The sequence below is a fragment of the Dipodomys spectabilis genome, unplaced genomic scaffold, assembly GCF_019054845.1.
Source record: "Dipodomys spectabilis isolate Male_0828 unplaced genomic scaffold, ASM1905484v1 ptg000145l, whole genome shotgun sequence".
NCBI lineage: Eukaryota > Metazoa > Chordata > Mammalia > Rodentia > Heteromyidae > Dipodomys > Dipodomys spectabilis.
The window spans coordinates 21,653,646-21,670,388 of NW_024870822.1; the positions used below are offsets into that span (position 1 = coordinate 21,653,646).

The window sequence follows — 16,743 nt, forward strand, 5'->3', positions numbered from 1 at the left end:
GTGAGAATGTTACTCTCAGAATACTGGTCAGCATCAGAGCCTCATTTCCCAGGCTCCTCCTGGCACCCCCATCATACCCTGGGATAGTCCACACCCATCTCCATACCCCTCACTGCAGTCTACAAGACCCATTGCCTCCTGGGAGAAGACAGTAGAGCCAGGGCCTTTCCCTTCTCTGAGAAAAGCATAACTGCTAAGCCTTAGAGTGCTTATGATGTCCTAGGTATTGTTCTGCACACTTTACATGTTATTTTTTTGTTCCTTACAACTAGACACTAGGATAGTCCCCCGTATGACAGATAAGGAAACTGAGGCCCCCCCCCCTTAGCAGTTGTGTCCAGAAAAGATAAGATCTCAAATCCTGCCCTATCCCCAGCCTGATGTTTCCCCCAGCCTGGGCATACCTGCTGTCCTCGCTGGTGACCAGGACACGCACAGCCAGCAAGTCCTGCCCAGCTGCGTCCTCCCCAGGGCTGATTCTCACTGAGGTCCACTCAGAGGGCAGTGGGGAAGTGGCTTCACCTGGCACATGACTGGGCTGGGGCTCAGGGACACTCTTCGGCTTCTTGGGGGAAATGGGTTCATCTGCTGAGAGAACAGGGTCTAGGGAGACAATGGAACTAATGGCTCCAGTGGTGTCACCTCTTTGCTGTTCCCCAGCATGTTGGGAAGGCCTTGTCCCAGTTCCCTTACCCGGCTTGCTTTTGCATCCCCTAGAAAACTCTCATCCCCAAACCCTTGCATGCAGGGCTCCCTGTAAAATGTTGGCTGAATGTTGAATGTTACCTTCTTAGTGAGCCAACCCTGCCCTTCCTGTGGGAAACCACTGTCCGTATACTCAGCATGCCACATCTCTTTATTTCTACCCATCATGCATCTCACCATCGAGTAAACAATGCAATTTCCTTTTTTAGTTTGCTCACTCTCTCCCTCCTCCTAGCACTAGAACATTTCCAGTGATTTCCCTCCCCCTTTTCCTTTGATGATAGAAATATACTTGGTAAACAGCCAATGTTCAATAAATGCCTGTTGAGTGGACAAATGAATGTGTGAATCCCAGTTCCATCCTGGCTACTAACTAGGTGAGCAGGCCTTTCTCACAGTGGACATCATTTTTTCTCTGTAAAAATCCAGCTCCTTCTCACCCCTCATTCCCAAATAAAGGTCCTTCCCTCCCCTTTTCTGTGTCCTTCATTTCACCAGCTGGGTTTCTATCAGTATTTAAACATGCTGTTTGAAGAGCCCCCTGTTAACTCCAGCCCAGCCTATCCATTCAGTGTTCTTCCTCCTTCACAGCCAATCTGGAAGACATCCCTGATGCAGACCCTTTCTTTTATTTCTTTTATGAGCCCTTAAAACGCAGAACCTGCTTGTTGCTAATTCACAGGGCTTTGGGGATCTTCTTACAATCCTTGATCCTTGACTCCTCCCTGCTCCAAGGGACTCTCTTTCTCTCTCTGATGTTCCATTTCAGATGTCCTGTCTTCCCTGTCTCCACACCTTCCTTGGTACCCACTCCTCTTTTTCCCTCATTTGTTCTTTCTAGGAGATTCTATCAACTCTTTTACTGTATTGCTCACCTGTGAAGACAGCTCAGGAGAGTCTGATTCTGATGTAACATCCCTCATGTTTTAAAATATTCTAAGATCAAACAAAGCACATCTGCAGACAGATTCAACTAACGGGCTGATAGTTTGTAACCATGGTGTTTGTATGAACTTGCTTGTGTGCATGTGTCTACACTACTGTATTAGCTGGACTGTGAATGGGAGGATGTTTAAAGAATATTCTGGATGCCTTGGTGGTGGTGGTGGTAGCAATAAGAGCAGTGGTAGCTTACTTTTAGTGAGTGTTACTATATATCAAGAATTTGAGCATTCTTTCCATGTGAAGTCTATTAAATGGGGAAAGCATTGTTGTTAGTCCCATATTCCTGCTGTGAAAATGAAAGCATAGAGAGATTAAGACATTAACGCTGGCCACTGGAACCTCATATCTGTAACCCTAGCTACTCAGGATACTGACATCTGAGGATCGTGGTTCAAAGCAAGCCCAGGAAAGAAAGTACATGAGACTCTTATCTCCAATTAATCACCAGAAAATCAGAAGTGGAGCTGTGGGTCAAAGTGGTAGAGTGCTAGCCTTGAGCAAGAGAGCTCAAGGACAGTGCCCAAGCCCTGAATTCTGTAACTGACCAAAAAAAAAAAAACAGAAGAAGACACCAGCATACAGTGTGTACACACACACACACACACACACACACACACACACACACACACACACACACACACACACACTCACAGAGTCCCTCAAGGGATCAGGACAACCTGTATGTCTGTAAGCAAGTAGGAATCATGAGTTTGGGCTGGGAGTTCATTCTTTTCCTGAAACAGTCACTCTGTCCCTTGACTCTGCAGTCCTCACTAGTAGAGCAAGGTGGGGCACACATACTCCTAGCCTATTGACAAAAGGCTTACTGCTAGATTTGCATTGGGCCAGTGGAAATTCATGGTTGTGAGGTGTGAGCAGAGGATTAAGTGGATTTTCTGGCTTGGTGTGTCCTTCATGATCCTGCATAGGTTATCATAAAAGAATGTTCTAGATGGATGCTGATCCTTCAGTGTGGATGCTAGGTTGAGGGTGCACAAAACAAACCTAGAGCCAACTTATGGCCCCAAGAGCCAAGGTCACCCTTGCAGCCTGCAGCAAAGCCACCCAGTCAGACTTGACCCTGTATCTTGGTACATATGTGTGTTGGTGTGTATCTGAGAGACAGGTGATCAATACATGCATATCCAATAGGATATGCATGTGCCTTGCCCTGATCCTGGCCTTTGCTGTGGGTTGGGAGGCAAATCAGAGACTCTGCCTTCTGCCTTCCAGCCATGCCTCCAAGGATGTCCTTCTGCCTCATAAAGGAGATAAGACACATTCATAGATGCTACATTTAATGATGCTAAACATCCACTAGTGGTGCAGGGAAGATGTGGGAGGAAGGACATGTATGACTTCCATGCACTAGACTCTGAGATCAAAGGTGCTGGGTTTGAGGATGGACAGGATTTGATAGTAAGAAACAGAGAGGTGATGATCCAAGATGTTGTTTGGGAGCAAAAGCAAGCCAGGAAGTAATGTTTGTTTGCATTGGGAACCAAAATTAAGTCCATGTGATTAGAGGGTAAGAAGATCCATCCACTCTGAGGCAGAGGACAAGGTAAAAGGATGTTTGAGGGCCTGATGAGGAGTAGAGGGTGATGGAGAGCAGGGCAGCCTGAAGTACATGGTGACCACAGGTGTTTGAGGTGAGCTGAGCTAGGCTGTGGTGGCACCAGACCAAACATTCAGGGTCACCTGGGTCCTGCTTCTCTCTTTTTCTTCCAGAGAGTTTTGGCTTTGGCAGCAGGGATGGGTGATCCAGCAGAGAAAAGCCCTGCCTGCTTCCTGGGCTCTGGGAGGGGTGAAGGGCACAGCTGACGGATGGTGCCTCAGTTTTACTGGGCAGGAACCATATTCTTTCAGCAGGGCCTGGACATCAGGGGAGGGAAAAGGACAGGGACTATGGACAAGAAGCTTCTGCTTTCTCTGGACCATTCCTCCACCCCTTTGCCAGCTGGTTGAAGCAGCAGCCCCAAAGAAAGACATGCCCTTCTTTATGTTCTGCCCCAGGATGCCTGGCTCAGGCTACTGCTGCTCTCTGGGGTTAAGATCTACTCCAGTAGGAAACTTGTCAGGTTTAAGATTCTGCATCCAATCACCCCTTTTCATTCCCCAGGAGGGCCTTTCCCATATACATCTGCTGTTATGAGAAGACTTGGGGTGCTAGAAAAGTCACAGAAAATAACTAATGACAAGATAGCACCAGCTTATCACTGAGTGCCCATCATCCCCATCATCCCACCCACCATAAAAGGACAGCAGTACCACTGCACCAGGGGAAAGAAATGGACCTGGAGAATTTGTAGCCAGGGCAGTAACAGAACAGTAATATCTGTGGCCTACTCCAAGGTCAGGGACCTGTGGATGCTCATCTGTACCATGTGCCTACACAACCACCATCTTACTTCCTCCCCCAGGCCAGATGCTTTGCTTTATGGACTCTACGGAAGTGATTGGTGCCAGGAGAGAATTCTGGGGGTACCAGCAGTTGGAGTGAGCAGGATCTCTACCTCCCTGAGTGGTGGCTGGGCTCCTGGTGGGAAGCAGGTCTACTTAGAACCCAGCACCTTACTACTCCTCTTTGGTACTCTGGCCAGATGCCTGCTCCCTGGTGATAGAGGACACTTTAAGAATTCTAGCACTAGGGTCATTATCACCTCAAGCTTGGGTAAGGCAGAGCTAGCAGCATGCATCCAGCCACCTATAGTGGCTAAGTTCAAAGGCTGTTCTCTGGTCAGGCCCTGTGCAGGGTTGGTGAGGACCTGTGCTACCCTGGTTCAATGGCTGAAGGTGATTCTGTTTTCTGTCCCAGGTTGGAGGCTCTTCCACTTGCCCCGGAACCCAGAGAGATAAGAAAGCAACAACTCCTCTCACAAATTCTTAGTAACTACAATTTTTTTTTTGGGTCCGGTCATGGGGCCTGAACTCTGGGCTTGGGCACTGTCCCTCAGCATTTCAGCTCAAGGCTAGCACTCTACCACTTGAGCCACAGCGCCACTTCTGGCTTTTTTCTTTTTGCTTCTGTGGTGCTGAGGAATCGAACCCAGGGCATCATGCATGCAAGGCAAGAGCTCTACCACTAAGCCACCTTCCCAGCCCAGTAACTACATTTTATAAGAAGAGAAACTGAGGCCCAGAGGATTCATGTAAGTTCCTAATTGCTACAATCACTTCTGGCTCTAGTCTTAGAGAGAGGCCCTATGTTGTCCTGTTCTCTCTGTAGACAAAGTTGAGAAAGAAAGCTAGGGAGCTAAGTGTAAGAAGATCCAGCTAGGAAAACAGAACTCAAGCCAGTGTTCAACAGAGGAAAGCTGAGACAGGCACAGGGCCACGGTGGCACTGGAAGTACTGAACAGACAGGGATTATGAGATGACCTAGATGGAAGTCATGGAAGTTACTGGTGAGTGGGACAAAGTGATGGGCCACCAGAGCCTAGAAGTCAGAATTACTGCTGCTGTGCAAAAAGATGGGAGGAGGATTCTGACTTCTAGATTTCAACTTCAATTTCCCACTGATGTGTCTAATGGTCAAATGTAGCCAGAAGCCCATCACAAAGGACCCTGGGAAATGTAGTTTTCAAGGATTTTACCTTTCTAATAGGGAGCAGAGCAGGGGAAGGGAGGAGAGTGTTTTTGAGCACAAATAGGTAGATAGATGCCTTGGTTACTACAGGTGGACTGTAGCAAGTAAGGGGACAGACAAAGGAGGGCCCTGGGAAAGGACCTGAGTGGGCAGGCCTTTCCACTGCCAGGGGATGTCACAATTGCTCAGAGAGGGAGGTTTTGTCCACACCAGTACCAAAGTCCTTTGCAGGGCATGGTCTTTTAAAAATAAAGTATCATGTGTCAAAGACAGAGCTGCTGCCATCCTGGGGCTTCTGTGAGTGACTCCTTAGGATGAGGCATCCAGAGTTGTTCAGGGCAGAAATGCTTTGATGGGTAGTGCTGGGTCTCTGGGCTTTCCTCTACCCTGAGGCCCCAAGGTCCTGCCTTGCTGAGCCCTTGCTGGGTATCCCAAGCCAAGGGACTGAGCCTGGGTGTGGTATAGACCCGCAGGCACATCTCTGCTGCTCCCTAATTAGAACAGGAGACAGCATTACTCAGAAGGTCTTCTTGGCCCTAGCAACTGCCTTAGTACAAAGACCAGGATCAGCCTATATACAAACAAAAGGAAGCCACATGTCTGGTAGACATGGAAGCAGCTTGGGCCTGGGCCTCATCCCTTCATCTTCAGCAGAATTGACCTGGTCATACCCTAGAACCTGCACCATGGACCCTGGGCAAGACAGCAGGGATTTTTAGCCCTCAGAGAAGGCTCCCTCTGAGTACCAGGGCCCTTTCCTAGGGGGAGAGAAGGGACTCACACAGCATCTTATCTCAGCTATGTGGACTCCACAGCAAAAATGCTAGATTGTTTTGCTAATGGGTATAGGTTTGGGGCTTTAGTTCTTAGACCCTGGATCCCCTTATTTCCTGCCCTGTCCTCTGTTACCAATAGGCATGAGGACTGGCCAAGGCAGCACCTGTTCTTAGGGGTCCCTTATAGCTCTCTCAGGACAGTGGGGTGGTAGGCAGTGCCAGTGGCGCTGGATGGAATCCCCATATCTAGAAATTGTGCCTAGGCCAGGCCGAGTCTGGCATGGGTTAGGTATGAGGAGAGCAGCCCTGATCTGCCTGCACGTAGGCTCCACATAGTTGAGGAACCAGCTCCCTTATCTGATATGGGTCCTCTGCTGGGTGGGTAGCTCTACTTGGTCTTGGGTCCACTTGCAGGATGGCTTGGCTCAGGGGATCTAAATAAAGTTGAGCCACCTGCATGTGTGGTGGGGGGTTGGAGGGTGAGTAGGCAGACAGTGGCAGCTCCAGCCTCACCCCCAGTCTAGGTTGTCAGGCAAGAACAGTGTTATACTACTTCTTGTCTCAACCTGTCACCCAGATTCTTATGTTAGGACATCAGAGAGGGTCAGTGAGGAGATGCGAGAGAATTTGTGATACTGGATGGCCCACTGGAACTGCTCTCTGCTGCCACCTTCAGCAGACCTGAGTGGGTTGCCTGAACCCACCTGTTTCTGTGTACTCAGCTCTGCCAAGACATGCATGAGAGGATGATGGTCCTCAAAAGACAAAATGAAGCAAAACCAAGAGGTGGCAGGATATACAACATTAACCTTCTGTTGCTTCAAGTCTTTCTTCTGAACTATGGCTGGATGCTTGCAGGACTTCCCCCAACCCAAATATGCTCCATATATTCTAAGGCCTGGGCCAGGGTCACTTAATCCACAAGGGCTCCTGATGTGATCTTCTAGTTGGGATTATAAATGTTCAAAAAAGACAAAGATCCCTACCCTCATAAAGCATCTGTTTAGCACAGAGGAAAACATAAATCAGCAATAGACTAATAGAATGGTAAATATAAGAATTATATAACATGGCTGACACTGATAAATGGCATGGAAAAGCTGGCTAGTAAGGGTGAGGTAGGAAGAAGGCTGAGGAGTAAAGGTTGCAGCATTACGAGTAGACTTCCATGGAGGGAATAGAATAAAACAGTGAATAGAAAAAACATTGCTAGGTGCCTGTGGCTCATGCCTGTAATCCTACCTACTCAGAAGGCTGAGATCTAAGGATCATGGTTTGAAGGTAGCCTGGGCAGAAAATTCTGTGAGACTCTTACTTCCAATTAACCACAAAAAGCTGTAAGTGGCATTGTGGCCCAAGTGGCAGAATGCTACCTTGAGCACAAAAGCTCAAGGATACAACATATCTGGAGTTTGAGGAACAGTGTGAAGAACAGATGTAAGAGAGAAGAGAGTTCATGGGCCAGGCTGTCCAGAGAGAGTGCCTTTGGAATCCCCTGTCTGCCTTGGAATTATAACTGAATAAGGTAGACAACTTGTAGTAAATTCTTGGTAGAGGAGTAACTTGATTTAAAGGATCACTAATGCAGGGTGTTGAAAATAGTCTACAGGGCAAATGTAGAGACAAAGAAGCCACTGCACAATCACCCAGCAAGGGAGAACAGTGGCCAAGGCCAAGAGGTTTGGAAGTGATGAGAACTGGACAGATGCCCCATGCTCTTGGAATTTGCTGATAGAGTGGATATGGATCAAAAGAAAGCAGGATCAAGAATGGCTTCAAGGCTTCGGGGATGAGTGGAATTGGTGTTTCCAGCAATGAGAAAGGGCAAGAGTAGAGAATGTTATAGAGGGAAATCAAGGCTGGAGATGTATCTGTGAGCTGGACATGCCCAGGTGGAGGTGGTGGGGAGACAGCTGGAAGCAGAGACAGGGCCTGCATGTAACTGAGACGTAAGTATTCCCTAAGCAAAGTTATGTTTTATTGGCAGTGATGGCAGGAAAGGAGGCCCCAGGGATGAGTCCCATATCTGAGAGGGGGTGGCTAACTGTCTTCAAGAGGGCTGGAGAATCAAAGAACAAGAGAAGAGATGGCACTGCCATCCTATTGGGTGTTCTGAGCCCCAGCTGACCTAGAGTATATTAACAAAGTCTTTCACAGGGCATTTCCTCTGCCAAATGAAGGAAGTGCTATCTGGAATGTGGCAAAGCATTCTGTGCTCCAGCATGCTATAGTGCCACCTTTACAAAACCATACACCAGAGTCTTTGCTAGCTCCAATGTATAGAGAGGAATTGTGTTCGTGCCACTCAGAAGTGGCATGAAGTGCTGGAGGTCAAAGCCAGGAGTCAAAGTCCAGGGTCCTCACTACACAGCAAAATCCCCCATAGAGCAGGTACCTGGCTCTGGTCCTGAGCCCATGGGTGCCTCTGGCCCCTTCACAGTTGATGTTGCTGTGGACTTGCATGCCTGGTATTAGTGAGCTCTGATAGACTTTTCCTTAAAACCTTTTTCTGATCTCAAGGGTGTTGAAAGGAGGTGAGCTAATGAGGAACTACAAGTTAAGAGCTTGGCTTAGTGCCTAGCACACAGAAAACACTGTACATGTAGCAGCAGGCCCCAGGACAGTGAAGGAAGCAGAAACTGTTTTAATTTATTGAAGGAATTTTCAGTTAAAGTTGTAAAAAGAAATGGAGAAGAGCCTACCCAATCTGTATGACCTACTTACTCTACTTGATATGCAAGTACACAAAAATTTATTTCTTCTACTAGATTATTTGCTTAGGATAAATTCCCTAGGGTAGGATTACTGAGCCAACAGGTCAGAGCCCTTTTCTGGATCTTAGTAGTTGTTGTCATTATGTCTTCCAGAAAAAGATTTCTTTGGTGGACATTGTATGCAATACTAAACTCATATATTTTAACTTTTAATTTTGAATTTGTGTGTATGTGTGTGTGTGTGTGTGTGTGTGTGTGTGTGGTGTGTGTGTTGGTACTGGGGCTTGAACTCAGAGCCTCATGCTCTTGCTTGACTTTTCTGCTCAAGGCTAGTACTCTACCACTTGAGCCATACTCTACTTATAGCTTTTTGTTGGCTAATTGGAAATAAGTCTCATGGACTTTTCTGCCCAGGCTGGCTTTGATCCTCAGCCTCTGAGTATGTGGATTATAGGTGTGAACTACCAGCACCTAGATGATTTTTTTTCTTACAATTGATTTCATGAGTTTCTTCTTGCAGTTCAAGGTCCTGTATAATTAATTTGCATTCTTTTGAAAGCTAAGGAAGAATGTGTGTGTGTGTGTGTGTGTGTGTGTGTATGTGTGTGCTGGTCCTGGGGCTTGAACACAGGACCTGGGCACTGTCCCTGAGCTTTTGTGCTCAAAGCTAGCACTCTACCACTTGAACCATAGTTCCACTTCTGGCTTTTTGTGGTTAAATGGAGATGTCTCTTGGATTGTCAGGGTTGGCTAGGATTGCAGATTACAGATGTGAGCCACTGGTGCCTGGAAGGAAGAACATTTTTGTAAATTCTTCCTTTTTAGTGTTTACTTTTTAAATTAGCCTAAGTGGGAATTACTTGTTCACTATCTTTGACCATTTATCAGTGGGTCATTGCTCAATAAATATTAACTGATCACTTATGCTGTAGGAGGGGCCTAGGAACACCTGCTTTAAATGTACTTTTAAAATACCACAGCAATTAACTTCCTTATTGTTATATTTAATGAAGATTTTCCCCATCTATTTAATACTTTAATTATTTTAAAAATGTGTATAATCAGATTTGCCTCCTTTTTTACCTATACACCCCCACACACACATTTCAGTTAGAGGTTATAAAGCTTAGAGAATTATCACCTCATGATTTTATCAATATTGAATTAGATTTTATATATATACATATATATATACTTATGTTTGTGGTGTTGAGAACTTCTATTTAATTCTATTATTTTACGTTTAAAATGTGAAGTCTTTAATTCAGGGTTTCTGGATTAAATATTGTACCCGACACTATTTATGTATAATGTAATAGCTAAACCAAAGCAAACTGAACCATCACCACCACCACCACAAACAAAACAAAACAAAACAAAACACACACAAAATTTGTAAGCAGATATGGGAGTGCTTACTTGAACAGTTAATGAAACTCCTACTTCTGAAGACTAAGAGATTCCCTGGAGATAGAATAATGAATCCTGTGAGTCTCCAAGGTTTTGGAGGACTGCTGGAAAGATTGGTCTAAAACATTTATCAAACTTTATAACTCTGGACTCCTTTATTTATGAAGCATCTCTTGGAGTGCCAAACTTTGGAAGCTATTGTTTTAACTCAATTTATAGCAAAGCTTAAAAATCTGACCATAAGTTCATTCTCTGTGGCATTTCCAGCATGTTGTAGATGTGTAGTAAATACAAACTTAATGAACAAATGAGTATGAGAACAGATCGACAGGTAAGACAATCAGATCTCGTCCAGCAATACTATGATATATACTCTCTAAAAATACATTCAGGTAGAGTATCTTTGTATGGTTCCCTTCTAGATCCCCAGGACCTAGAATAATGCTTAGAATAAGTCTTGTTGACCAGAAAAACAAGGGAACGAGTCTCTTGTCCATCCCACCACATTTCTTCCTAATATCTTTCCTGAATGGAAGGGGAAGAGTATCAGGGGCCCTTGATCATAACCTAAGGTAGTTCTGAAAGCAGATCCAAGCACTAACCTTGAGCTAGAGACCAGGGCTCCAGGATGATCTCTTTGAAGGTACCAGGCCCTCATACAATTAATAGGTGGCACCATAAATTCAGTTACAATAGGCCTGGCAAGAGTAGGCCTCCTTCCTTGGGGATGCTGTTTCAGCACTGTCCACACTAGCTGAGCAAGACTTTAAGTCCATCCCAATTGCACAGAGTCTGCCATGGATGCTGTACTCAGTGGCCCCACAAGCAGAACTTCATAGTACAAGGTGCTAAATGACCTGAGCCTTTATGAGCAGAGAATGCCTCTTAGGATGGCAAATGGTTCTCATCAGATGAGCACACTTGCTGTGTTCATTGTCATTTTGAGATTGACATTAGTACTTCCTCCTTTCACCCAGCTGGACCAATATAAACTTCAAGAGCCAACTTTGATGTAAGATTCACGGCAAAACAGTTTTTATAGGGTCATCACTTGGAAGTGTGAGGAAAATGGGTGCAGAGAGCGGTCAACACAGCCTGTTCCTAAGAGCTAAGGAAGGCTATTCACCTACTCTGTCCAGAATCTAGAATAGTAAGGTACCACAAGTTTTCAAGAAAGAGCCCCAACAGCCTGGACCCAGAGTATTGGTGACATTTTCCAAATATTACCCCTGGGTAATATTTCTGAATGCCCCAGCACAGCCCCAGCGAGTCCCGTGTTACCACAAGTGCAAGTCCCGCCAGCAGTTTAGGGAAGATGGGCTCCCTAAACCAATCCCTGTGTTTAAAGTTTTAGAAGCACCCATGGCAAAGAAGAGAGGAAACAATGAGCTTTATAAAGAACCATATTTATTTTCATTTACAGCATCAAATACCATAAATAAAGCTAAACATTGTTTGTGGTGTGCAAAATACAAGGTTCCATGTGGTACTGTAAATGGTTACCATAGGTCACAGACATGCCTTGTGATGAGAATGGGGAGGCTAGCTAGAGATAGGCTGAGAGAGAGGAGGGCTCTCTTAGTTGACATTGTAGAAAGGGAGGGAAATTCTGCAAGAGAAGATAAGAGCAAGGACTTTGTACTGCCAGGCTCTGTACCAATGCAGCGAGGGGATACAGCATGCAGGGCTGGGCAAAGGCTGATAGGTCAGGGTGGCTCTGGCCACATGCAAAACAAATATCAACTACAGTCAAGAGTGTGAGGCCAGGCCTATGTTGGCTCTGCTCTACTGGACGTGTGGCTTCTCTGTACCAACACTTTGATTGCTCTGCTGCTCCAGGTAAACAAGTCAGTAGGAATATGTACTCTAGGCTGAGCCATGGGAGTAAAGAGACTGGTCTCTCCAGGCCTGAGTCTGACTTAAGTCATTTCTCGAGGTCATCCCTCTCCTGAGACTATGCATGATTGCTCTGATTGACGTTATTGAACTTTAGGAGTCCAGGAGGATAAGAAGTACACTGCAGATCATTTGGATCACTGATGCAGGTTTGAAGAGAAGGTTTGCTAGAATCATTGTGATTATTTGTATACAATACAGAACATGAGTCAAACTTGTAATGAGGCCTGGAAGAAATTTTTTAAATCATTCTAAAATGGATCATCTATGGGTTTGATAAATAGTAATCTTCATGTTAGAATCAATTTAAGAAGATATTATTAGATAAGACCTTCTTCAGAGGTCACTAGACAAATGTCTTCTTGCCAAAGGTGACAAAGCCTTTCTTGTATGGTACTGTCTCACAATCAAGTTAAACCTTCTCAAGAAGGTAAGTGGCTTCCCAGGTGCAACTGAAAAGCATAGACACAGGCCAGCCCAGAGGACAGAGGGGAGGCGGGGCATGCACTTGGGGTGGATCAGGCTGCATGCTCTGGGGCAAGTAGAATAAGACTTTGCTTTTGAGCTGAACCCTTCCCTCCCTCATGCTGTTAACTCCCCCTTCCCCATGCCACCAAATGAGTCCATTAGACGCAAGCCACAGCACAATCATATTACCGGCGGGGAGGCAGGGTGTGGAAGCAGGTTAGGGATTAGTACCACTCTCTGAAAATAGCCCAGAAAAATCAGTCACCTCAGAGCAGAAATGTGTCAGCCAAGAAGTGGGTGTAGCACTGGAAGGCTGAAATGAACTGACGGCCACAAGGTGAGGTTGGAAAGAGAGAGAGACAGAGAAGAGAACTTAGCATGGAGAAAAAAGGGAAGAAAGAACTGGAGTTGAATAGGCAACCGTTAGAAAAGGGAAACATTCTCCCCCAACAAGTCATTCACTGTTTGGTTAGGAGAGATGAACCCTTCTGGTGGTGGTCAGCTACTTATTTACATGAGCAGACATTGTCAACATTCCACTGAAGTCCTTTCAGAGCTACAAATGCCCTTAGGACCTTCTCTCCCTTCTCTTTTCTCTGCCCCAATTTAACTCTGGAATCTCACATTCATTCTTGAATATGTGATAGAAGTTTTGAGGAGTTGCTCCCCAGGACTCGCCCATGTGTTGGCACTGCCCACCAGGAAGGTTCAAGGTCTCCCAATATACAAACATCTGACTTATGACAGACACACCCAGTCTACTAGAATAATTCAAACCAGTCTTGTTATGGCCAGAGTGACATTCTTAGAGAGATTCTACTCTGGCTTCAGGGAACTTTCTGCAAAACATCTCAGCCCACCCTGAGCTGGAGGTAATCACAATGAGGTGGCACTCACATCCTGACCTCAAGAATTCACTTTGCATAATGAAACATGTGGAACATTAAAAATCCCAGCACAAAATGAGGAAAATGTAATGTGAGTCATCAGACTAAGAACAGTTCAAAAAAGACAGAGGTGCCAGCAGTTCCAGAAGACTTGACTGGGACCATGACCATGACCTGTGTTTCCCAACAACTCCAGGGAAGTGTCTGGAGAAGCAACACCCACCCCTTCTTTCCACCCTACAGAAAATTTATCATCCCAAAGCTGTTTCAGAGCTCTGGCTCTGAATCCACACCAGACTCCCTCTTTCCTAGCAAATAATTTCTAGTGCTAACAGCCAACCTCACAGAGCTCTCTTGGTCCCAACAATTTTGAATATGCTGAGCACCACTGAAGGCATTTATTGGCCTCTCATTGCTCAGTTGAGCCTGTGCAAGCAGAGTGAGGTGGGGACAGCTGAGGGTTCTTCCTGACCCCCAGAAGAGGGGGCCTGATGTTCTTTTATTTGCCCCTGGTTGGGCCTGTTTTCTTGGACTCAGGACCTTGAGTTTGCTAGGCTAGCACTTTACCAATTTGATCCACTCTTCCAACTTGGGCTTATTTCCTGGAATCAGTCAATAAACAGCTTCCACTCCCGGCCTTCCCTCAGTCAAAACACAGCAAAGCTGCTTAAGGTCAGGCATTCTCTTTTGCTTGGACAGTGGGAAAATGGTTTCTGTTTTGACACATATATATGGCAGCAGCCAGAGCATGACAGGCAAGGTCATGCTTCCCAGGAGCTGGTAAACTTCCTCAGGTTCAAAGGACACCAGATGAGAGGCAGTTTTTTCCCCTTTACTCAGCCTGACCACTATGCACCTGAGTGGCCTTGGTTCAGCTTATAGCCTGGTCTAGGGACCTGATAGAGTCCTTGAGGACTAAAATGCCACCAGCTGAAATAGTTTGTCCTCAGCATAGAATTAGCCTGGAAGAGCTTTCCAGGGTCAGGTGCCAGCAGGCTGTCACCTTACTGCCCGTTAGTGGGAAGGAAAATAGATTGTTGGGAAGTCTGTAACAACCTGGTTGGAACCCTGTGAGTCTGTGTCATCTGATTGTGATTGGATAAGGGAAAAAACCTATAAACTACTATTTTACTTCAAAACAAAGGAGCAAAGCAGTCTTCCCCCCTCTACAAAGAGAGGAGTCAACACACTTCTGTGCATTTTTGTAGAGTTGATTCTATTTTGTTCCTCTATTCTTCTAAACATTATGCTTTCAAATTCCTCCCCAAATTACCTACTGTTGACAGGTGACATCAGGTTGCATAAATTGCAAGGCACTGGTCAAGAGATGGCACATTCACTTATGTATATGCAAATTCCCAGGTCAAGTAGTGATTTGTGCAAGTAGTGATTCTTACAGTTCACTGCCATGTTGAAGAGTGATGAACTTCAAATGTTCAGAAAAAAAATGACACTCATAGAAAAAAAATTGCTCTTGGCTTATTGAAAGATAAACATTGAAATGTAAACCCAGAAATATGGCTCGCTTTGGTATAAAAAATAATGTACAAAGGTATAAAAAAGTCCTTCATGTCATCTCTAGCCCTAGCACCTGGACTGGATGTTCCCCTTGTCAAGGCCAGGTGGAGGTGGCTGATATGAAACTCTTTGGCTTGGAGCTAATTGTTATAGACATTAGACTTGGCCAGAGCCTTAGCAAACAACAAACAATGGCCATCTACACTCCAGAAATGTTAAGGCACTTTGGGGCAGCCAGACACCTCACTCGCGCTTGGTGGGAATGCACCTGAGTACCCAGCTGCGAATGCTTTCAAGAGACTCCTCAGACTCCCTGTACATAGTTGCTAGGACCTCAGAGAAGGCCCAGAGAAGTGGCAGCCCAAGGCTTATGAGCTCATACATATAGCAGTAGTTGTAAGCATTGTCCCTGACATGCAGCCCGATGGCGTGCAGCAGTCCCCGTATCCAGTTAAGCAGGTTCTGGGGAATGGCCAGCAGGCCCCGGGGAAGGTCGAGCAGGGCCCTTGGCAGCCTGAGAGGCCAGCTCAGTGCCTTCCTAAAGAAGGAGGTGGAGATACCTGGGGGGCTGCCTTCTGGTGTGCTGATGGCGGCCACTGCACAAGAACTTTCGGTGGGAGTGTCTCGTCGAGGGGCTTCCTGCTCCTGCCATGGCCCCTCTTCCTGACAAAGAGAACAAAGTGAAGGCATTTAGTCCATGAGTCTCATGGAGCAGTCTTCCAACAGAGCAGACTGAGAGAACCAATAAAAATCTAACCTGGAAGGCCCCGAGTTCCACAATTAGCCCCTAAATAATCTCAGCACTCTTACTCATGGTGCCAAATAAGAGAACAACTTTTTTGGGAGACAAACTGATTATCCAATTCATAAACTCTCAAAATGGACAAGCCCTCTGATCAGCATTCCTGCTTATAATGATATAGCCTAAGTAAACTATCTGAAATAGGGATAAACATTTACAAGAAAAGATGTTCTTTATGAAGTTATTTGTAAGATAAAAATATCAAGCAATGTAAAAGTCCACCAACATGGGACTAGTGATATAGATTACTATCAAAGAAGGAGACTCTTAAATAGGCATTACAAGTTCCTAGAGGAATTGGTTGAATGGTAATTCCTTGGTCTAACTACTTAAAGATAATAAAAATATAAATAAAATTGATTGGAGAATTTAGAATTAAAATGAAAAATTCCCAAAGAATTTATATGACTTAGAAAATTATTTTTTAATTTCTGTTTTTAAAATTTTATTTTTATCTGTAAGTAGTTTTACAAAGGAGTTGCATTCAAACATGGATCAATGTCATGCCTTTCAGTATTCTCTCCAATTCCTCCCAACCCTATCTCTTGCCTTAATTTTCCTAATTTTATCAAAATGCATTGAATTTTATAACTGCATTCTCTTCCCTTTCTTCTAATTTGTCTACTTCCCTCCTCTTGATCACCCTTCTCCTCACATTCGAGCACCCAATTCCTGGTGTTATTTTGTTGTGCTGTGAGTTTCTTTTTGATATACTGTTAGTGAAAAAGAATATAAAACTGTAGAGGGTATAGTTAAAATATAAGTTAAAAGTTATTCACATAAAGTGATGAAGTTTTTTCAAGGTAGGTGATTACAGATTTTTAACTTTCCTTTTTTATATATTTATTTTTCCCTTTTAAAATTAAACCTCTATGACTTGGCCAGTACTGGGACTTAAACTCTGGCCTCATGCTCACCCTGTTGACTCATGCCTCCAGCCCGGATTTTTACTGGTTCTTTGGAGTTAAGAGTCTCATGAACTTCTCTGCCAGAACTGGCTTTAAACTTTGATTTTCCAGGTCTCAGCTTACTG

General features: G+C 45.1%; 1 protein-coding gene across 3 annotated transcripts in view; it reads right to left on the reverse strand.

Moving 5' to 3' along the window:
* Positions 1-16,743, reverse strand: part of Mical2 (microtubule associated monooxygenase, calponin and LIM domain containing 2) — a 200,880-nt gene that overhangs the window by 53,261 nt on the left and 130,876 nt on the right. For 2 of the 3 annotated variants that reach the window (XM_042691528.1, XM_042691529.1), the window contains one exon: positions 11,530-15,571. In XM_042691528.1, the coding sequence (XP_042547462.1) occupies positions 15,152-15,571 (420 nt within the window). In that variant the 3' untranslated portion in view covers positions 11,530-15,151. Of the gene's footprint in view, positions 1-404; positions 586-11,529; positions 15,572-16,743 lie in introns of those variants that run through there. The other variant, XM_042691530.1, reaches the window with a different exon arrangement.